This window comes from Pseudoliparis swirei, chromosome 15 (genome assembly GCF_029220125.1).
Source record: "Pseudoliparis swirei isolate HS2019 ecotype Mariana Trench chromosome 15, NWPU_hadal_v1, whole genome shotgun sequence".
Taxonomy (NCBI): Eukaryota; Metazoa; Chordata; class Actinopteri; order Perciformes; family Liparidae; genus Pseudoliparis; species Pseudoliparis swirei.
The window spans coordinates 4,791,906-4,815,301 of record NC_079402.1 but is presented as its reverse complement, the minus strand read 5'-3'; the positions used below and the strand labels follow the sequence as shown (position 1 = coordinate 4,815,301).

Here is a 23,396-nt window from a genome sequence, read left to right as displayed (position 1 = left end):
CGCGTTTGAATAATCTTTAAATCACTTGATTGACGGAAAATGTCATCGACGGCAATCTTCATGACTCGTGAACATTTCTTTTGTAATTTATCGAAAAATAATAATTCCAAACATTTTGCGGGATTTCTGCTTGTCAAATTTTTCCGCCCATTTCACACAAAAAATGTGGGTGTATTTTTTACTGTTGCCTCCTACGCTGTAATCATTCGCTGCAGCGCTGCCCTGAGGCCTCACGTACTCTGGAGCAGCGCCTGACCGCTCGCGTCACAGACGACACTATAATAAAAATAATAAATCTCTCCTCCCGGGGTGCTAAACAAAAGTAGCCGGCCGCTGTAATATTCCCCATGATTAATTGACATTTTGCGTCTCAATTATGGATGAGCGTATGAGTTTATGATGCGGCGCATAATGGACCGGGATGGAGGCTTCCAACCGCTGCAAGAAGTGTCAGCGACGCACCGAGGGTCAAACCAACTGCACACTAATCCAATTAACACACACCCACGTTTCAGCTTTTGCAGTGAAACACCGCTGCATGCTGGGTCCTCGGTGGGGGGGGACGTCAGACTGACAGCTCCCGTCTCCGCGTGTGCGTTGGGCGGTCCAGTCGTGCGCATCCGCAAAAATTGATGCCGCGTGAATATCATCGGCCCTGTTTCGGGGTGGACACGCGGCTTCCCTTCATCTTTTATGTAGCGCACTCTGAATAAAGTGAATTCAGCGAGAGTCATCTCGGGATAGGGTGGGGGGGTGTCCTTAATGAACCCGCGCGAATCAACTCTTTCACCCCCCCCCCCCCCCCCCGAAGCTCCTTTTTTTTTACGGCGCCGTCCGGCAGCGGTCGGTTCCGCCTGCGCCAGAAGGAACAGACCGTTGTATTAAAAGGATCTGTTGAGTAAGCAGGTCACTGGGATGAAAGGAGGAAGGTAATTAAGGTCAAATAGGGCCCAATAGCGTTAGCTCCGCCTCAGGTGGGCCGCCGGTAAGCTGGCGAGGGCTCGTAGCCGTGCTGCCGCACTAATGACTCTCACTGATTGTTCAGGGTGGCTGCACAGTGGGGGTTGAACTGGGTGGACGCTACCCGTGGTGGAGGAACACGGAGCTCGTGTCAGTGCAGGGGGAAAGCACATGCGGGGTCTGGTAGTCACACGTGTCCTTTTCCCCGCCCGTCACTCGACATCGGTCTTTCTAAAATGGGAAAATATGACAGAAGAGAATACGACTTTAAAAAAAGGGCTGGTTCAGATTAAAGATGCTACATTCTGTGTTTAACGGACAGATATGAGAGTCAGATCGGTTTCTCATCTTTCACTAAAATATCAACTACGGCTTCAAAAGCACACTGACTAGGATTTCCCCTCGACTAGATACAGAATAATCCGGATCAATCATCATTTATGACCCACGAGAAATGTGTGGCAGCCTCTCTTTTCTTCTTCACATTTCGATGTGTTCGGTATTATATATATATATATACATATGTCCTTTCCCCCGCCGTCACGAGTCAACGTCGGCCATTCCAAAATCGGAAAAAATATGACAGAAAAGTAAAAAAACTGGAAAAGGTGCGGCTGGTTCAGGTTAAAGATGCTACATTCATCTTCAGCCTCAGCTTAAAAAGTCAAACATACATTCTATATGAATACAGTCCATTTGTTGATGTATGTGTGTCATATATGATTTAATTTGTGAACAACTGGTTTGGACAGCTGGCAGCATTTCATTTAATAATCGCGGCGCTATAATTAGATTTGATTTCTTAAAAATCAACGAGCCTCAGGGAGGAGGCAGAGGATCACAGAGGAACAAAATATATTTTTTGGGGGTCTTTGGCTGATGGTTCGTGTAGTTTGTTGTTATGCTGTTACGTCATTTGTATTTATCGGTTGTTGTTTTTCGTCGTCTGGTGTAACTTGGAAAATACTTAAAATAAAATGATTGAAAGAGAGAAAGATGAAAAACGAGGTGACGTCATCGTTGTTTCTTTGGCTGCATACGATGCGTCATGGAACATGTTCGCCGTTATCTTGTTTATCATAAGTAATGATTTAAGGCTCGGACCTGGAGGCTTTCTCGCGTATCGGCGCAGCTCGTTCTCGCGCTCCGCCCTTCGATCGCGGTAAAGAGCGGCAACGCTTTTCTTCCAACGACCTTCTGAGAATTACCGTAGGATTCAATATTTTCCTCGTGCACTCCAATAAAGCGTGTCGTGTATTCCCCCCCCCCCCCCCCCACACAGGAACTCTTGAGTCATTCCGCGGACCGACCGGAGAGGCAACAGCTCAAGGAGGCTCTGGAGGCGATGCAGGTGCGTTTTGCTCACGCGTGAATTTCGAAGGAAAAAAACGTTACGTTAATCCCGTGTCTCGGAGGACTGTAAGCCCGCCGTGACGGGCTGTCAGAACGATGTTGTGTTTGAGGCCTGACGGCGGTCTGCTCCTCAGGACCTGGCCATGTACATCAACGAAGTCAAGAGGGACAACGAGACGCTGAAGAAGATCAGCGAATTCCAAAGCTCCATCGAAAATCTGGTGAGTACTGGGAAGTCCTGTTGGATTTTTTTATTTATTTTTTATTCTCGCGCCGCTTTGAGAGCTTTGAAAACACTCTTTCCAAATGTGCTCGACATAAGGAGGTGATGAGGAGGTGATGAAGAGGTGGCAACAAGAGCAATACTGGCCGTATACAGGTCATATATTGGTAAAGAGGAGATGTATGTGTTGAACCTGGACAATTTTTTATTGATTTCACGTAGGAGGGTTTGCTGAAGAGTGAGATCCGTTAGCTAATGATGATAATAATAATAATAATAATAATAATAATAAAAACTTTATTTATTTAGCACGTTTTAAAGCAAAGTTTACAAAGTGCTCTACAGAGAATCAAGGCAAAACAAATAGAATGGTAAGATACAAATATAAAATTAAAAACAGACAAACTAAATTAGGGGAACCAAAGAACTGCATAAAAGGACGACTTCACTTAAAAGCTGTTCTATAAAAATCAGTTTTAACCCTCCTGTTACCTTTCGGGTCAATTTGACCCCATTCAATGTTTAATGTCGGTGTTCTTTGGGGTCAATTTGACCCCAGGCTGTTTTTCACTGTGTCAAACATATAAGAAATATCAACTTTTTTATATATTTAAAGGGCTATTTAAGTAGTCAACAAACAAACATAAAGTACCTCACACTTAAACTTGGGAAACAATATTAATTCTAATAATTTTCTGGAGGTTTTAATTGCTGGGGTCAAATTGACCCCGAGGGTAAAATATGTTAGTAAATGTAAAGGTAACAGGAGGGTTAAGAAGTCATGTAAACTCGCCAGGCAGACCACCTGTCAATCAAAAGAAATCAATCTGATTTGGCGATTCATCCCAGTTTTTTTTTTTTGAACTATGAGAAGTTTAGTAATGAGGAAGTGTTTTCTAACTTCTTCTAACTGTACCTGGCGAACAAGGAACAGCTTGACAAAAAAATAAATAATAAATGCTTATTTGCTTTCTCGACGAGAGTTGATGAGAAGATTGATATTTGTGTGCGGCGGGCGCTCTGCACGTTAAATATTAAGCAGCTGGTTAGCACACATCAGGCACCTGGGTTCCTTTTTATATATTATATATGTTTTTGTACAAAACATTGTAAATGACAAAAAGAAAAACTTCAATAAAATAGAAAAGAATAATACAAAAATAAATAATTAAAATACAAATAAAGAAAAGGAAAAAATATATAGTACATTAAATTAATAGGGGGTCATCATTTAATCTCTACCATTTTGTATCAATTCTTTTCAGGTCAGCTGAGATCATTCATAATATTTTCTTTGTATACAGTCATTTCCCCCAGTGTTGTTCATGGGGCCCTGCTTTGACCCGGAGGAATAGAGTACATTATTCCATTGAGTATATTTCCTCTTCAACGTCCACTCACTGTCCCGGGGTTGGAGGGTCACTTTTCATCCAGCTCCTTTATACTTGCTAGTATCAGGATTTTAAAGAGGTAGATGTCCTTCTTATGTATGATGTCGCCAGGTATCAGTCCCAGGTACACAACCCGTGGGTCCATTGGAATCTTGTGGCACAGCATCTCCTCTAGAGTCTGAATAACCGTCCAGGAATGTTTGTATTTCCATACATGTCCAGAACATGTGTGAGTGGTTGGTATTCATCCGCCCCGCTCGCTCTCCAGCAAACAAACATGTGAACTTAAACCAGAAACACCCAGAAAAACAAGTTGATCAAGTGGGCCCACGCTTCCAATTTTATGCTAAGCTAAGCTGTAGCGTCGTATTCATATTCATCAGTTTCTCATCTTTCACCAAACACGTCAACTAGTGCCTCAAAACCACACTGACTAGGATTTCCCCAGAATAATCCCGATCAATCATCATTTCCGCCTGCGGTTCTTTCTTCTTATTTCATCTTCACATTTCAATGTGTCCGGGGGAGTTTCTTGGCTTCATGAAGGGTCCAAGCTGTGGAAACGGCGGCAAAAAAAGCATAAATATGCAAATACGGCGAGGAGAGGTGCCAAGTGGACAACGCCGGTTTCCCAAAACGAGGGGGGGGGGGGAATCTGGAGTTGGCTCCCACCCCGCTGGCGAGCACCCTGACCCTCAGTGGGCCGGGCGGGGGAGGGGCCGACTTTGAACGTTGGGCAAACAGCCGACCACCAAATCCGACTCATTGTGCCTTTTTAATGTTGCGGCGAAAGATCATAAATATGGAACCCCCGTCTCAGTGCTTCTAACTTTATAAAAAAATTGTGGGAAGGGGTGGGGTGTGGGGGGGGGGGGTGGTAGGAATTGTCTTCCCGCCAGCAGGGAAATTTAACTCCATCACAGAAACGCTCAGAAAATAAAATACTATGTCATTTACAATCCAATGTTCCAGCTCCTATTGTCCTTTTTTTGATGCTAGATTTGACATCTTTGCAGAAGTCATTTTTAAAATATATATATATGAAAAAACTAATACGCCGGTACTAATGTTATCACCAGGCTGCAATCCAAAGTGTGTCGGTGTGATTAGTCACGGAGCATCACAGAGCCCGTTCTCCTCTGCTGGGAACACGGGCATCATCATATCGATGCCACCTGTCATGACCCTCCGCGAATAAAATGTGCCCAATAAATCGTCTCGTCTCGCTGAGCATTAACAACAAAAAAAGATGATGCTCATTGCATTCATCAACTTCCAATCATATTCCAAACAGCGCTGTCTCTTTGTATCACCTCTCTGTCGAGGTGAATCAAAAAATTTGAATAAAAAAGACGGAAAACCAACTGAAAATGTTCCCGAGCCGTTTATTAGATATCGATTTTTTTTTTGCGTTCTCTCTGAAATTCGAGTCAATTATTCACGTCCTCTCGTTTAGTCTCGTGGAGTTGTGATACGCGGTGGACTGACGTTGTGTGTGTGCCCGTGTGACCGAAGCAGCAGGTGAAACTGGAGGAGTACGGGAGGCCAAAGATAGACGGAGAGCTGAAGGTGTGCTCCATCGTCAACCGGACGAAACAGGACCGGTGAGTCCAAAGAAATTGAAGAAAAAAAGACATGATGAATAAAAGTAACCCGGTGCGGACAATAAACATGAATGTGTGTGTGTGTGTGTCCTCAGGTATATATTCCTGTTCGACAAAGTGGTCATCGTCTGCAAGAGGAAAGGCTACAGCTACGAGCTCAAAGAGATCATCGAACTGCAGCTGTACAAGATGTCGGACGACCCGCTGAACAACAGAGACGTGAAGAAGGTGAGCGTAGACGCTTCACCCCCCCCAAAAAAACACCCCACCCACCCCTTTTTTTTTGCTCGCGATGAGACATTCCCGCCGAATCGTTACACATGTTGCCTTTTGAGCCTTGTTTGATGCTAATTTCAGAATATGGAATTTATGAGTAATGCATTGACGTGTTCCCGCGATTTAGCACCGCCGCGCTTAAAAAAAAAAAATTTCCATTTAAATGCAACGAAAGGATCATTTAGGATTCATGAAATCGTAACGCGGTGCATTTCGACGCCACGAGTCTTTCACATTCATTCTTTTTTGTTTTGTTGCGGTCAAGCTGCATGTGTCCGTCCATGTGTCTGCATGTGTAACCGGGTCTTTTTTCTGGTGTCTTTCTTTTTGCATGCTTACCAGTCGAGTGGAAAAATGGTAAGCTCAAGTGACCCTTTTGTTGACCTCATCTCCTCATGTCGACCTCTGTGTTTGGCTGTGATGTTTTTCTTTGTGGGGGTGGGGGGGGTAATTATTGCACACGCACCCACCGGCTCTGCGACTGCCTCTCCAGCTTTTTTTTTGGCCATTTGCGACGCTTTTAAAGCATGCAGAGCTTTTCTTTTCTTTTTTTCTTGTTTCCGAATTAAATGCGATCACATTTACTGCTTTCGTGCTTATATATTCATTTTGGAATCACAAGCTTCCTGCGGTCGGGCGCGCCCGTCCCGCCCCGCCGCCCGTTCCTCACTCTTTGTCGTGTCTCCAGTGGTCGTACGGCTTCTACCTGATCCACCTGCAGGGGAAGCAGGGCTTCCAGTTCTTTTGTAAAACCGAGGAGACGAAGAGGAAGTGGATGGAGCAGTTTGGAATGGCCATGTGAGTACACACTGCGGGACTTCACACGTTGAGAAAAGCGGTAAACAAATGGGAGTGTCCGTTTTTTGGGGGGAAAATTAAATGCCGGAATATCGAGCTTCTTTTTTCAAAGTGTCTTTTTCCAATGGATTTGTCTCGTCGGTTCGTTCCTTCCCAGGTCCAACATCAAGCCGGAGAGAGCCACGGCCAATCAGCATAACTTCCAAATGCACACGTTTGTTAAGAACACCAACTGCCGCGCCTGCAAGATGCTCTTGAGGTAACGACCCCGCACATTCCCGGTCGACCGCGAATCAGAATCAGAATCAGAATCAGAAACAGTTTTATTGCCAGGAATGTTTTCACAAACAAACGAGGAATTTTTTTTGGTGGAAGGTGCAACATTTGGACATGACAAACAAACAACAATCAACACGACAGAAAGACAACAAATAATGTGAAGTTTTTGGGTGTGTGCTTCAAGTGGTGTGTTTTAGTTAAAGTGCATGTTAAAGTGACGTGTGTGGAGGAGGGAAGAAGAAGGAGGAGGGAGGAGGAGTGAGGAGGAGGAAGAGGAAGGAGCGGGAAGAAGGAGGAGAGAGGAAGGTGGAAGAAGAGGTGGTAGTCCTGGGGTGACAGTCAGTCAGTCCCGGGTCCATTGATGAGCCCGACCGCCGTCGGGAAAAAGCTTTGGTGTGGCGGGTGGTCTTGGTCATGATGGACGCAGCCTCCTCCCGAGGAGGGACTCGAACAGGGAGTGTCCAGGGTGGGAGGGGTCAGCGACAATCTTTTCGGCCCGCTTCAGTGACCTGGAAGTGAACAGGACCTGGAGAGAAGGGAGATTGCAGCCGGTAACCCTCTCGGCCGGCGGATGATGCTCTGCAGCCTGCGCTTGTCTTTGGCTGTGGCTGCAGGGTGCCAGGCGGTGATGGAGGAGCAGATGATGGACTCAACGATGGCCGTGTAGAATTGTACCATCATTCTCCCTGGCAGGTTGAATTTCCTCAGCTGCCTCAGGAAGAACATCCTCTGCTGGGCCTTCTTGGTGATGGGCGGATGTTCAGCTCCCACTTGAGGTCCTGGGAGATGATGGAGCCCAGGAAGCGGTAGGACTCCACAGCGTCGGGAGTCACACAGGATGAGAGGCGGGTGGGGCTGCATTCCTCCTGAAATCCACAACCATCTCCACTGTCTTTAGAGCGTTGAGCTCCAGGTTGTTCTGGCTGCACCAGGTCACCAGGTGGTCAGTCTCCCACCTGTGGCGGTCTCGTCCCCACCAGAGATGAGTCCAATGAGGGTGGTGTCATCCATGAACTTTAGGAGCTTGACGGACTGGTGACTGGAGGTGCAGCTGTTGGTGTACAGGGAGAACAGCAGAGGAGAGAACACAGCCTTGGGGGAACCCGTGCTGGTGGTCCGGGAGCCTGAGACGTGTTTCCCCAGCCTCACGTGCTGCTTCCTGTCGGTCAGGAAGTCTGTGATCCACCTGCAGGTGGAGTCGGGCACGTGCAGCTGGGAGAGCTTGTCCTGCAGCAGGGACGGGATGATTGTATTGAAAGCAGAGCTGAAGTCCACAAACAGGATCCAGTCCAGATGCTGGAGGATGTAGTGAAGGGCCATGTTGACTGCATCGTCTACAGACCTGTTGGCTCTGTAGGCGAACTGCAGGGGGTCCAGGAGTGGGTCGGTGATGGTCTTGAGGTGTGACAGGACCAATGTTCAGGAACGCATGTTCAGCAGTACGTGTACAATCTGGGGAAATACCTTTTATATTCAATTTGTTCAGTTTGTTTTGTATAGCCCAATATCACAAATTTACGAATTCGCCTCCGAGGGCTTTACAACCTGTACACATAGGACATCCCTGACCTTTGACCTCACATCGGATCAGGAAAAATCACCCAACAAAACTTGGTTCGTTTCTGTACATATGGAAGCATAACAAGCTGTCAACAAGCACGACGCTCTATCGTCAGAAATATATAGATTTGCTCTAAAATGCTTCCTCCTGTCTTTAAAAACGAAAAATTAAGATATTCAGCTTGATGAATTGATATTTTTACAATTATTAAAGGATTCATATCTGACTAAACTTGACAAGATGTGTTTTTTTCCCGAGCATCAGCGTGTCGGTTCAAGGCAGCACTGTGTGCCATTATCTGACTTTTTTTCAAATCTCCAATTGAATTCAGTTTATTTTGTAGAGCCCATTATCACACATTACACATTTGCCTCAGAGGGCTTTACAGTCTGGACACGTACGACATCCCTGACCTTTGACCTCACATCGGATCAGGAAAAACTCCCCAAAAAATAGAAAAAAACATTTAAGGGGGGAAAAAAAGTGAAGAAACCTTCAGGAGAGCAACAGAAGAGGATCCCTCTTTAGGATGGACAGAAGAAGAGATGTAATGTGACCAGAGGGAATCATTACAGTTACATCACATTCAATGAATATGACAGAATGTATGAATAGTTGGTAGTAGTGTTGACTGAGTCTGACGGATGATATTTTTAAACTGTGTCCCCATGCCCCCCCCCACGCGCATCTCACGGCTTTTCTTTGGGTTGACCTAAATTCGCAGAGCCAGCAGGAAGGCGCGGGGCCAGCCCCCCCCCCCCCCACCCACATGCTAATTACTGCTGCAGCCATTGTGATTTATGGCGCTACACTATTAAACGTGGCATTGTGTGAGTGTGTGTGTGTGTGTGTGTGTGTGTGTGTGTGTGTGCGAGGGCACGCGGCGTTACAGTGTGGCAAATACTGTGCCGCTCTCGAGCCAGTCGATTATTTTGTGATTTCCTTTTTCGCCGCCATGGCGGACTGATTGCTTACAAGCACGCTGCGCCCCCTCGTGTGTTGTACTTACGAGAGGTTAATTTGTGTCTGAGACGGTTCCCATTATGCATTTCTGATATGTGTGTGTGTGTGTGTGTGTGTGTGTCCGTTCTCCAGGGGCATCTTCTATCAGGGCTACTACTGCTCTCACTGTGGAACAGGAGCGCACAAAGAGTGCCTGGAAGTCATCACCATCTGTAAAATCAGTAAGTGTCCGCTTGTCGCCGGGTAGAACCGGGGGACGCGGGCGGGTTCGCCTGTTTTTTGAGAGAAAGGTCGATGCGAGGGGGGGGGGGGGGGTAATGTCGTTGGGATGGGATCAGCAATCAATGCGGCGTGGCGGACGTCATCGACGGCCACGATGTCGTGTTTTTGCAAGCAAATTAATAACGATTGTGAAAAGTCATGAGTCTCACAGGTGTAAACTTGCGTCCTGCTCGGAGGCTTCTTTGTCCAGCGGGAAGGGAAGGAGGGGGGGGGGGGGGTGGCTTCCTGTGGGATTAGCCATTGTTGTTGTCTGGCAGTTTAGAGACAGAAAAAAAGAACATTATCCAATTTATTCACAAACCAAATATGATTTCTCCTCCAATAACCTGATTGTAGATTCATCTCGGCTTTAATTAGCGGCGCCTCAAGGAGGGGGGGGGGGGGGCTTGAGGCGCTTGAGGTTCAATCCGATGATCACAACGGGGCTCGGCCTTCCACTTTATGTCAAAATACAGCCGAGCACGTGAAATCACCTTCATGTCGATCAAATGATATTAATATCAGAACTGCATCGTGATTGTTTGACGCATAATCCCTCACAGACGCTACTTCTTTTGTCTTGTTTTAGGTCCTCACGACTTGGTGAGTAGATCTTCTATTGGCTTCTATTAGCTTCTATTAGCGTTAATGTCGTCCTTCCAATTGTCATTTTCCCTGATGTTGCATTTATCAAATATTATAAAATGATAGAAGTAAGATATAGGTTTGTATTGTTGATCGAGTATTTTTGTTTTCTCTTCAAGGAGCCTGGAGTGTCATCAGGTAAGATCACTTCCTGTCACCTTAAACATGACGGGGGAGGGGGGGGGCACTTCTATGTGAGAGTGAAATATTCTGTGAGCTGTCATGTTCCACGTTCTGTTAAAACAGAACATCTGTGGTTGAACTGCACGGTTCTCTACTTCCACCTAGTGGACAGACCCACGACACACGAACCACAACGACATGATAGACTCACAGTGTGTGTGTGTGGGGGGGGGGCACAGATGCATAGAGAGGCTGCGGTGCACAACATTATGACGAATAATAAACCTTTAGGACTTTTTTCTCCAGTATCTTGAGATTAAAAGCAGATTTTAAGTCCTTGATTAGTGGTTCTCAAATGGGATTACGTGAAGGCACTACAGGGGGTATGAGAGATTTAAAAATATATATATTTAAAATTAGCATCCATTAAAAAATATTTTAAAAATAGTTATTTAATTAATATTCAATTAAATATAAATGTAAATTGATGAATTTTATTGTATATATTCTATTCTAAATCCGACACTGATGGCCCAGCGGTGTGTGTTACGTCTTTTTTTCAACCCAAAATGTGTTGCGCTGGTTAGGGGGCACTGTAAACATATTTCACTGGGGGGTACATCACTATATTAAAATAAAATGAATTACTGAGAACCTCTGTCCTGGACCACTGCATTGCCCAATCAGTGCTGGCTTTAACTGCTTGACTCCCAAACGTGAAACCTAAGTCGGAGCCACAGCGCCCCGTCCCCCACCTGACATTCCCCCCCTCTGGATGACGTCTCCAGGTCCCAAGATGGTGGCGGTGAGGAACTACCACGGCACGCCGGCCCCGACGAGCAAGACGGCGCTTTGTTTCCAGACGGGAGATTTCATCGAGCTGCTGAAGGGCGACCCGGACACCACGTGGTGGGAGGTACGGCCTGTGGGGGGGGAAAGAGGAAAGAGCGACACCTTTTATTCATTTTCTTCACGGTGACTTCCCCCGAGTCTTGTAATCACTGGGAGGTTGCCAGGAAAACCAGCGGAGACTCCAGGAAGCCAAGAAGTAGTCTGGCACATAAGCCCTTGTAAAGACTTAATTATTGAGCTTCAGTGGTGCTGGTGTCTGGCTTTTGTTCCCCCTGTTTCCCCTGAATGTAACATGCATGCTGAACTGTGGTATATTTAGCGTACAGACATGACAGGAAGGTCACGGCAATAAAGCAAAGCTCTTTTCACAAAAAAATGTCAAACTTTTCTCGAAAAGCCCTCCAAATCCAGGTCAAGAGCGGGATCCCCCGTGTGAGGTCACATGACCTGTGTTCACGCATTGCAGAGGGTACAACCACATGTTCTCCATCGGGTTGAACCAATCACGTTGCAGAACTATATTGCAGTTACACGCGATGTGTCAGCATATTTTGGGCAATCAGATTCTCCTATCAATTATTTCAACGGTTTTTTCAACGGTTTCTACTTTAACTCCTTGGTCTCCCATTGTGACCTGTTATTTTTTCTCTTGTTTCCGTTTGCCTTTTGGAAGCGTATTATTGCTAATTATTATCTCTCCGTCTCTGCTAACGAACGTGTCTCTCCTTCATTTATTAGTGTTTGTCCTCCTCTCTCTCCTGACCCGACCCACCCTGGATCCAGAGGCTATTTCCCCTTCCTTCTCCTAACCTCCTTCTCCTTCCTCCCCAAGAGAGTTGAGAAAGTGGTATAAAACCTCTTAATGAATCCAGATATTTTAATAGTTTATTTTCAGTGGACATATCAGAGACTTACATAACACAGCGCGAGGGCGGCACTGGTGAAAGTACCAAGACACCTCTTAATGGCAGCAGATAAGGACTCCTCTCTGTCCTGACCTTAAACCTTAGTGCCATTGACATCTCAGTACAATACATTGAGCCTGAGACTGGAGCAGGAGCAACCATTTGGCGCACTAATTCCTATTTTGAACCTGATCTCAGATTGTATTCATTTTTGTTTATGTTTGTATTTATCTTCTCGATAACTCAACGTTAATCACGGAGTTCCACAAGGTTCTATGCTGACCAATTTTATTTACCTTATACATGCTTCCTTTGGGCAATATTATCAGCAACCATTGTCAACAAACTTTCATTTATATGCAGAACACCTTTATACAATTCGATAAACCCAGAGCATCAGCAACTTAAACTATAAGCAAAACAAACTTAAAAAAATATAAAAATGGAAAACCTGTGCAATTAATGTGTTGATGTGGTTCTGTATTTTAAGCACCCTAGAATCCCTTAACTGCTGTAAATAATCTGATGTGGATGATGTAGGCAGCATTGCCTCCAATAATCACATCCAAAGAATCATCTTTCAATCTTTGATCAGGTTTCCCACGTAAAAAGTAAAGCAAATCTAATTCTCACTGCACGCTTTTTTGCTCAGTAGTTCAAAATCAATCGTTCTCAAAAGATGCAAAAAAAATTATCTCAAAAATCGTTACTAGAGACGGATTACTGCAACTCCCTTTAGCAGGCTGCTCTAATAAATCTTTAGCTCCTCCACTCTCTGATCATCTCACTGCCATCCGTGTTCTCCAGCTAAAACTAAGAAAAGATCCTCACTAAAAATCTACAACACACTGCTGCTGGCTCTCCTTAATCAACAATCATCACTCCTAAAATTCTCTTCTCTATCTTAAGCCCCTTGTTTGGTGATGCTCCAAGCCATCTTTAAGGAGGCTCAGGTATAGCCGGACCCCACTAGCTCTAAGTGTCATACTCTTAGGACTACTACAGAGCCTAAGTCTTAAAAAGTAGTCTGGGAGCAGAGCCAGACAGAGCAAGCAGCTCTTTTTTTGGACCAGCTTCCATTTTTGTCGGAACAAGACACACCACTCAGTCAGAGAGAGACTCTAGAACCTTCCTCTTTGACAGGCTTATAGTTTTAACTTTGGCAGGTTTATGGTGGTATCAGGTTTTTTGGACGCTTTAGGCCTTATAGCTATGGGGGGCGTTTAGGATGCACTGAGTACCTATCTCCTCTTTTTCTTCATCACAGGATCATTTTTTTCTCATCTCCCGGAAGTCTCTGCTCTGCTCTGCTTCCTCCTTTTTTTGCTTTCGATCGGGGTCGTCGCCGGACCCTGGTGAGCATGGATCATCTGCCCTGATGGAGGTCTGGTCGATGAATTCTGCTGCGACTTCGCCACTCGCCACTGAGACTCCGCCTCCTCCCCTCGCCATCTGCCTGATGGATCTGCCTGATGGATCGTGGTAGTCCATCGTGGAATCCTACCTATGAACTATCACTTCATCTGTCATATGAATATGAATGTTTTAAATCTGTAAATCTGTCCTTCTGTTACACATACATCTATTGCATCTGTCCTCATCCCTAGGGATCCTCCCTCTGTTGCTCCTCTCCTCTTCCTTTTTTCCCCCTGAAGGGTTGTTGGGTTTTTTTTTTCCTGATCGATGTGAGGGGGGGGGGGAGTGTCATGATCTTCACAGATATTGTAACTCTCGACAAATAATTAATTTGGGAGAATTGGGGGCTATACAAATAAACTGAATTGAATTGAATTCTGAAGAAATAAAATAACTTGCAGCAAGCAGTACTACGCTTGTCCACCAGGTGAGTGCAGCTTGACACAGCTGTCGCTCACTGTCACAGTTTTTTTTCTTTACAGCGTTCTGATTGGTCCTTCCTCTGAGTGACGCAACCCTCTCGAGGGGCATTTTTGGTGGTTGTGATTTAGGGACTCGGTTCGTCAGAAATATATATATTTGCTCTAAAATGGTTCCTCCTGTCTTTGAAAAAAAATTAGGATATTAAGCTTGATAATTTGATATTTTACAATTAGCAAATGACTCATATCTGGCTAAACTTGACAAGATTCAATTAAATTCAGTTTATTTTATCACAAATTTTGCAAAAAATTGCCTCAGAGGGCTTTACAATCTGTACACATACGACACCCCTGACCTTTGACCTCACATCGGATCAGGAAAAACTCCCGAGAAATAGAAAAGGCCTCTGACGGGGGGGGGGGGGGGAAGTGAAGAAACCTTCAGGAGAGCAACAGAGGAGGATCCCTCTCCAAGATGGACAGATGCAATAGATGTCATGTGTACAGAATGAATCATTAGAGTTACAACACATTCAATGAGTATGACAGAGTGTATGAATAGTTGGTAGTAGACATGGACCACGATCCAGACCTCCATGATCCATCAGGCAGATGGAGGTAGAGAGGAGGAGTGGGCGGGGCATCAGCAGGGCCGTGGCATCAGACCCAGCCAGGTCCAATGGACCCAATCTTCTCTCATGCATCACATTTGTATCATATTTTCACTTTTGAAGTTCATCACTCGTAAACATGCCTCGCCTGGCTCTGCTCTCTTGACAGGGAAAGCTGATGCAAACTCAAAAGAGCGGCTTCTTCCCCAGTTCCTGTGTGAAACCCTGTCTGGACCCGAAGGTGAGGGATCCAACACAGTGCACTGTGACCGCCTCAGGGCCTTTTTCCTCTTTACAGGGTTCATACGGTCGTGGAAAACCTGGAAAAGTCAAGGAATTTATGAAAATGGTTGTTTCCAGGCCTGGAAAAGCCCTTTAAAAACAAAATGTTATCCCAAAAGTTTTGGAAAAGTCATGGAAATGTGTCATGTTCATTTATGTAGTTTGATTAAAAGAATAAACATTTATATACATGTTTACTGTTTTAATCAAACTATTGTCTCTCATTCATGTGTAATTTAAGGTGTATATACACCAAGATTTAGTCATGGAAATCCATATTGGTCAAAATGTGTATGAACCCTGTCTTTAGTGTACACTTTAAATGTGTTATCCTATTAATACATTATTACCGTATATTTGTTTCAGCCCTTTCAGTCATTATCCACCAGCCGGCAGTCCTCGAGGGAATCCGACTACTACGGATACTCTTGGTAAGACCCGTAACATCGGAAGATTGTGCACTTATTTTTAGCTTTTAATTACTTCTGCTTTTATCCACGATAATACGAGCGTACTGTCAACAAGCGTTTGTTCAATAAATAAAAAGACGACCTCACCCCAAAGCACGACCGCGATAAAAAACATCAACGACGACGATGTCCCCGTTTGACGTCGACTATTTCTTCCGCGCCTCCGTCCGATTATCTGATTTCCGTGACACCCGCATTTGAAGGCGCCGAAGCCCTTTCATTCCCGTCCGCCCCCTCTCCAGGTTTGCGGGCAACATGGAGCGCCAGCAGGCCGATAACCTCTTGAAGTCCCACAGCAGCGGCACCTACCTCATCAGGGAGAGGACGGCCGAGGCGGAGCGCTTCGCCATCAGCATCAAGTGAGTGCGCCGCGTCAGCATAACGGCAGGAGGGAAGTCTCCTGGGGAAGTCTCATGGGGTTTCAATCACACGTACACATTCTCAAGGGGTGCCCCCCCCCCCAAAGTCGCCATTTTCCCCCGAGATTCTCTAATCACCGCTCTGTAATCGCTTCTTTTTTATCCTGTTTAAAATTTAAAAAAACTTCTTCTGAGAGGAAGCATCACAAAGACAGATGTTTGAGCTGTCATGCAGCGCGGTGATCCGTCTTGAAGTCTTTAACGCAGGTGCAGAGTGGCTGCCGGGCCCGGCTTTCAGACAGATGATTCAATCTGTCAGCCTGTGAAAGCGACTTAATTACCACAAAATATGTCACGCTGACAGCCGGCGGACACGTGAGAGGAAAGAAATACGGTTAGAAACAACAGACCGACGGACACGTGTTCCCCGATAAAGCACTAACGGTTCTACTTCTGATTCTTGTATTCCAGATTCAATGATGAAGTCAAACACATCAAAGTCGTCGAAAAAGACAACTGGATTCACATCACCGAAGCCAAGAAGTTTGAGAGTCTTCTGGTGAGTCCGATCTTTAAATACCTTGATGTCAGCGAGGAGGGCGGGAAAACAATCTCGTTAGCTTTTATAATTCTTATAATAAATCCTTCTCTGTATCGTAACAGGAGCTGGTGGAGTACTACCAGGCCCATTCGCTGAAGGAAAGCTTCAAGTTGTTGGACACCACGTTGCGGATCCCGTACAAGTCAAAAGAGCGCTCTCTAACGCGAGCCAGCACACGCTCACCAGGTAAGCCTCCAGGACGTCCTCTTGTCCGGATATCAGCCAGTAGCAGCATCGCAAATTACGAATTAGCCTCAGAGGGCTTTACAATCTGTACACGGACGACGTCCCTGTCCCAGGACCTCACATCAGATCAGGAACAACTCGCAAGAAATAGAAAAAGGGATGAAAACTTCAGGAGGCGTCAGACCCAGCCAGGTCCGATGGACCCTATGAGATGTGGAGTCACGAAGACTCCGGAGAGGAAGCAGAATTAGTAATGTGTGATGAAGAGATGAAAATTCATCCATAAGAAGAGATAAGAGGAGAGAGGTGCTCAGTGTATCCTAAACGTCCCCCAGCAGCCTATCAGCCTATAGCAGCATCTCTAGGTCTGGACCAGGTGAACCTGATTCAGCCCTCACTATAAGACTATCAAGAGGAAAGTCTTCAGTCGACTCCACATGAGGCGACTGTGTCTGCCTCCTGGTCTGAAGGTGGAAGCTGGTTCCATAAAATACTTTCCCAAACACTAAATCAATGCGACGCGACACGAGCCACCAATCACTCGCCGAGGGAGGTAACGACGGCCAGCTCGCACCGAGAGAAAAAGGGGGAGGAGCTCAGATGTCTGGCAGGAATTGTTGGCATTAGTTGAATCGCATTCGGAAATCATATTTTGATGACTCCTACACATCGGGTCGGCCTATGAAGGGCTGGAGGACATCACTGGAGAGAAGAACGTAGAGGTTTATTTTGGATAAGCGGTACAAAGACCAGAAGTGGACGGATGGATGTTTGGTCGACTTATGTCTATCGACGCTTACGATATGTTACATTGTGCAAGAGCTGCTTACCGATGGAACCCCCTTTTACATTTTAGCTGTGGTCGGCAAGGAGGCAGACTCACTTCGTCTGCACCGGTGCTCTTTTCCTTCCCAGGCCAGTGACTCCCCGAACTCACACAGAGAGGAGTGGATTCACAGCCCACAGGGGAACAGGGCAGGAGAAACGAGTCAAGCAGTGTGGAATAGATAAAGAGAAGAGAGACTCTTTCAGCCTGTGGACTGAATACATCGGCCTAGACCTAGACTGGCCCTTCCAGACGCACTGTTCCCTTCCTCTTTCGGCTACATTCAGATGACCAGTAAATAGAGACAATCGAGTCTTTGCCGATGATGATGTGCTCTCGCTCCGGCTCTCTCTTTCTATCTCTCTCCTACGTTCCCGAGCTCACGTTATTCTGTATTTGCGTGGATAGAAGCGGTGGTGGAACAAGGAAAAGCCATGACCCGTCCAATTAGCTTCTCTCATTCTCTTTAAAAAAAAAAGGACAAATCAATATTGACGTATTCGTTCAAACAAAAACAAACATTTTTAGACCATTAAATATGAATCACTGAACCAGTATGTACAGTACAGTCATGGAGTGAAGAGAAACCATGTCTATAAATAAACAAATAGGTAAACATGCTGCAAAGAGCACATGGGGAGCCATTTTTATTCAAGGTTCACAGAATTACAAGAGAAAAAACACTTTGTAAGCCTTTACAGGGTTCGTTTGGTCTGTGAAGTCATGGAATTTTAAAAGTTATTTCCAGGCATGGAAAAGTTATTGAAAAAGATGTTAGCCCATGTGGAAATTTGTTAGATTTACATATGTTCATTTCCGTAGTTTGATTGAAAGAATATACATTTCTTCAAATATTTATTAATTGAATCAAACTATTCAAACTCCCATTCATTTGTGTTATTTAAGGTTTACTCAGGTATACACCGAGATTTCACAACATGTTTGGTCACGGAAATTAGGTTTAAAATCCTGGAAATCCATTATTCAACATGTGTATGAACCCTGTCTTTACATAAACTGATAATCCCAACAATACCTTTTTTTAAATGAATTTTTACTATAAATAAGTCTTCACTCAAACCCGTAAAGCGGTCCGCTGCTGAGGAGATCGAGATCAAAAAACCCGATCGGCACGAGACAGGCATCTGATATTTGCTCCTTTTTGAACTCGTCTGATTCCAGCGCTGCATTTCGAGCTTTATTCCCTTTCTCCTCTCCTCTCAGCAGCCACCTGCGCCTCCTACAACTTCTCCTTCCTCAGTCCGCAGGGCCTCAACTTCTCCTCTCAAAGCTCAGCTCCCTTTTGGTCAGGTACTCGGGTTTTTTTTTTTTCTTCTTTTGACTCGCTTCCTGTTGTCCAACCCCCGGCACCTCGTTGACGTTGTCCTTTTCATAATCTCCATCTCATTCGTTTCTTTCTTCCCATTAACTATACAGCATTTCACTTCTTCCAGGGATGACACCACCTCATTAAATCAGGGGGAAAAAAAGAAAAACCCATTTCCTCTTGTGATGAAACACATTGTCCTTTCCCATCCAGCTCATTTGTCACGATGTGACTACTTCGCTGACCCCCCCTCCGCCTCGTAACGATCATTATTCACGACTAATTGTTACGAGGACGTCTCGTATGACCTTTCACCTCAAAAAAAAAGCTCCGGCGATGTGACTGAGCTGCCGATGTTTTTTTCCCCACGTTCCCCAGTGTTCACGCCTCGAGTGGTCAGCACGGCGGTGGCCAGGTATAACTTCGCCGCCCGCGACATGAGGGAGCTGTCTCTGCGCGAAGGAGACGTCGTCAAGATCTACAGCAAGATCGGGGGAGACCAGGGCTGGTGGAAGGGAGAGGCCAACGGACGAGTGAGTACAAAGGTTATGGCGTCATCATCGGGATGATGATGATGGAGAAGGGGTGAAAAACCACGTAGAAAGAGAACAAGGTGGGGGCTTTGATCTCTGTAGAGCAGGGGCGGGCAATTATTGTTCCCACACACACACATTAAGGAGCCATCTGGAACCGAAGGTGGTTCTTCAGAGTGATCCTAGAAGAACCATTTTTGGTTCCACGAAGAACCCTTTCAAACCTTTCTAACCTTCCTGTTACCTTAGGGTCAATTTGACCCCATTCAATGTTTAATGTCAGTGTTCTTTGGGGTCAATTTGACCCCAGGCTGTTTTTCACTGTCAAACATATAAGAAATATCAACTTTTTTATATATTTAAAGGGCTATTTAGGTAGTCAACAAACAAACATAAAGTACCTCACACTTAAACTTGAAAAACAATATTAATTCTAATAATTTTCTGGAGGTTTTAATTGCTGGGGTCAAATTGACCCCAAGGGTAAAATATGTCAGCAAATATAAAGGTAACAGGAGGGTTAAACATTGAATGGGGTCAAATTGACCCTACGGTAACAGGAGGGTTAAACGGACCATTTCCTTAAAGAGTTCTTGAAAGAACCTATAAAGGTGTCTCAAAGAACCTTAAAAAATGGTTCTTTAAGTGCTGACACGGCGTTAACCGTGTCACTGTTGGCGCCTTATTGTGCACACGTGTGAGCCGTCGTACGTGGTCAACGTGTGCGTTAGCTTCGGCCCTGAACCCGATAGCGACAGCTCTTCGAGGGCGAAGAGATGTCGGAATAGAACCGTAGTCACGCAACGTAACTCGGCGTGTGGGCGGGAGCCCTTTTCGGAGTTTGCACGGCTGTGGGAGGACGTAGGAGAAGCCTCCGGACGGAGAATAATCTTTATGGCTGCACATGCATGCAGAGATGATCCCAACAGCTACAGCGCTGTTATTAAATTAAATTCAGTTTATTTTGTGTCGCCCAATATCACAAATTACAAATTCCCCTCAGAAGGCTGTACAATCTGTACGCATACGACGTCCCTGACCTTTGACCTCATGTGGGATCAGGAAATACTCCCAAGAAATAGAAAAAATCAGGAAGGTCCAATGTCATCATCCAGGTACACATCACACTAGGTGGGAGTTGGTCTCCTCTAAATCATGATTATTGAGTTGTACTGTGACTGCATAAAGAATAAGAAGGAGAAAAATTAAGAATTACTTTTCATGAATTCAATTCTTATGCTCTATAAATACCAACTAGCGGGAAACAGTGTTGCCTAGCAACAGCTGGAGTTGTGTATGTGTAGCCTTCAAGCATTTTCTCTACAACAGGGCTGGTGTTACATCTGAGCCGTTCACTTATCTGGAAGAAATGCTCAGAGTGACTATTAGGCAATGTCTCAGATGACGTTACGTTCACACTGCACATGCAATGGATTCACTGAACTGGGATCAACCGTGTATCTCCCTGTCTGTACATGTGACTTGATGGAAAAGGATTCTGTTAACATCCCCCCTGTTTACACGTACAGACTATAATATTTTTTTCCCACGTTCCAGATCGGATGGTTTCCCTCAACGTACGTGGATGAAGAAGGAGTCCAGTGAGGGTCGGACGTTCACCCGACCGCTCTCTTTTAAAATCAGGAACCATCTTTCATCTGCTGCTCTCAGTGACACTTACTTCACTCCTTCTCCAAGGAAAATAACACAAGAAAAAAAAAAGATGTATTTTTTTTTTTTTGCCGTTGTTTTTTGCTGGAAGCTTCATTTTTTTCCAGTGAGTGTTTCGACCACGTTTCTCTATCTTCAATTATGCATCAGCTTTGCTTATGTTTGTACATTTTTTAAAATATGTGGCAGGGTGTCCTGTTTAATTTGTGTACAGGTAGAAGGGGGGGAAAGGAATTAACTCGCTGTTAGCCTCTGTGTGCTCGGCGGATGCTTTTAGGAACCGAGGACACCGGGGGTAGCTTGAAAAAAGGTGAAATAATTGTACAGTATAGATAATTTATTGAATAGAGATTATTATCATTACTAATGATTATCGTGGGGGAAGTTGATTTTTAGCAGCAGCGAGGAATCGGAGAAGGAGAAAAAGTTCAAATAAGGAAAAAAAAGACAAATGTTCTGTTTTTAATGTTACGAGATTTTGCCTTAGTTGTCATGGTTATGCCTTGTGGACTGGCGCCAGTGGAGGGAATCGACTTGGTTGACTGGTTTTACTTCTCCATGTAATGCATGTGCCCATGTGCGGCCCACACACACACACATACACACACAGATACACACACATGCACACACACAGACCAATGTAAAGTATGGTGCCTTTGAACAATGGTCGTCAACATCAGCCAGTAGAGAACATTGCCATCGCCAACAAAAAAAAAGACAGTTCGTCCACAGCCCGGAGGACTTCAGCGAGAAGGGGAGAGGCACTCATACGACACACCGGGGGGGGGCTCGCCTCCCGAGATCGAGAACACACAAACGTGGGGGAAGCATTTAACTTATTTCTACCGGTGGACTCACAGAGACAGTCGGGACGCTTTTATAGCCAACAACACAGACACTGTTCACATCAACCTTGGCATCACAAGTCAACGGGTGCAAATCAGCTGGATGCAAAAAGGGAAACATCAAGACATTCCACTGGACAACCACGTCACACTTTGAAATCTTGGGTTTGATTTTTTGTTGTTGTTGCACAGAACCAATTTATTTTATTTTATTTTGTTTGTCAAAACTGGATCATTTATCGTTAAAAGCCAAATTCAGAAATGTTTTAATGTCTGCATGGATTGTTATGATTTCTGTACTTTGCCTTATTATTTTTACAGATTGTCAGGTGACTGGATTTCCCCGCCCCCGTTCCCCCAATGTTAATCATTTTTTTCATGTATGTAATTTGGTGATGTGCAGGCTGGTGAAAATTAAACAGTGTCAGAAGACTTTTAATCTGATGGAAAGTTGATGTGCTAAAGAAGTTCTTCATCATTTTGTGATTGTTTTTCTTCTTTTGGGCGGTGCAATGCTCAATGTTTCCATTTCCTTCCAGTCATTTCCTAATGTCGTGGATACAGATTAACGGGCAATTTTCTGTTCTCGTAATGCAGATAATTAAAGGTAAAATTGTGTTTACATTTAATTTGACATACAGTATATTGACTCTTTGTTTATATGATCTTACCTTCCACCTTCATATCTTCCACCTTCATCATTTATATATCGCTTTCGATTGAACTTTCTGAAGTCTGAAAATGTCAAATTACACAAAATGTACAATGACAATCACATCATGTTGAATGATATACAATGATAGTATAGTATATAAATATATATAATAGTATAATATATACATATCATTTTTATCTATATATATATTTAATATATACATATTTTTAACATATATGAAAATATATATAATAAGAAATATATTTATACAATATATATATATGTACACAATACATAAATATAATCTACACAATACATATATATATATATATATATTGTATTATAGCTATGAGAGAAAACACCTAAAGGTAGTAGTGTGTGTTAAAAAAGGCATAGTAGTCTGAAAGTCACAGAACAGTATGTTAAAAAAATAAGAAAAGTCATATAGAATATAATGTCTTTCAATTAATTTAAAGTCATTGACTATATATGTCTAGAAAAAAGGAATAAAAAGTGTTGAGGAATGTTTGGAAAGCCCTCCGGAGTCTGCTGACCCCACGGCCTGGCCCCGGATAAGCGGATGTAAATAGATGGATGGATGTCCAAAAAAAAGCACACAAAATCCTAGCATTGTAAATCAAAGAAATGTACAAAAAGTTGTCTCATTGTATTTTTTAAAAGTCAGTTTATAGTTTGTTGGAGAAAGTCTTTAAACAGTATCATCGTATAATCTGTTTTAAATGTTCTAAAACGTCAAAGCATAGTGTGTCAAACATTTTTTTTTTAAATAGTATGTTTATATAATTCACAAAAAGACAGCATAAATAGATCTGTAGTGTAGCAGAAAGTTAATAAGGAAATGCACAGAATAACCCTTTCCACCACGACAGCAGAAGAAGGTGGAGCCAAGGAGGAGATGAATGACACGCACCTGGAGGGGGCGGGGACAATCCACTAACGAGCAGCATGGAGGACATGAATGAGACACCTGTGAGCTG

General features: G+C 44.3%; 1 protein-coding gene across 9 annotated transcripts in view; it reads left to right on the top strand.

Annotated features, from left to right (window-relative positions):
* vav2 (vav 2 guanine nucleotide exchange factor) overlaps nucleotides 1–22,377 on the top strand; it is a 195,865-nt gene extending 173,488 nt beyond the window's left edge. Inside the window, exons 11-29 of one of the 9 annotated variants that reach the window (XM_056431787.1) lie at nucleotides 2,243–2,311; nucleotides 2,448–2,534; nucleotides 5,446–5,531; nucleotides 5,627–5,759; nucleotides 6,150–6,164; nucleotides 6,496–6,605; nucleotides 6,763–6,864; nucleotides 9,541–9,629; nucleotides 10,259–10,272; nucleotides 10,434–10,452; nucleotides 11,226–11,353; nucleotides 14,813–14,884; nucleotides 15,292–15,356; nucleotides 15,638–15,754; nucleotides 16,226–16,313; nucleotides 16,418–16,541; nucleotides 18,595–18,678; nucleotides 19,073–19,227; nucleotides 20,785–22,377. In XM_056431787.1, the coding sequence (XP_056287762.1) occupies nucleotides 2,243–2,311; nucleotides 2,448–2,534; nucleotides 5,446–5,531; nucleotides 5,627–5,759; nucleotides 6,150–6,164; nucleotides 6,496–6,605; nucleotides 6,763–6,864; nucleotides 9,541–9,629; nucleotides 10,259–10,272; nucleotides 10,434–10,452; nucleotides 11,226–11,353; nucleotides 14,813–14,884; nucleotides 15,292–15,356; nucleotides 15,638–15,754; nucleotides 16,226–16,313; nucleotides 16,418–16,541; nucleotides 18,595–18,678; nucleotides 19,073–19,227; nucleotides 20,785–20,832 (1,605 nt within the window). In that variant the 3' untranslated portion in view covers nucleotides 20,833–22,377. Of the gene's footprint in view, nucleotides 1–2,242; nucleotides 2,312–2,447; nucleotides 2,535–5,442; nucleotides 5,532–5,626; nucleotides 5,760–6,149; nucleotides 6,165–6,495; nucleotides 6,606–6,762; nucleotides 6,865–9,540; nucleotides 9,630–10,258; nucleotides 10,273–10,433; nucleotides 10,453–11,225; nucleotides 11,354–14,812; nucleotides 14,885–15,291; nucleotides 15,357–15,637; nucleotides 15,755–16,225; nucleotides 16,314–16,417; nucleotides 16,542–18,591; nucleotides 18,679–19,072; nucleotides 19,228–20,784 lie in introns of all 9 variants that reach the window. The other 8 variants (XM_056431780.1, XM_056431781.1, XM_056431779.1 and 5 more) reach the window with 8 other exon arrangements.
* Nucleotides 22,378–23,396: the final 1,019 nt, after the last annotated feature.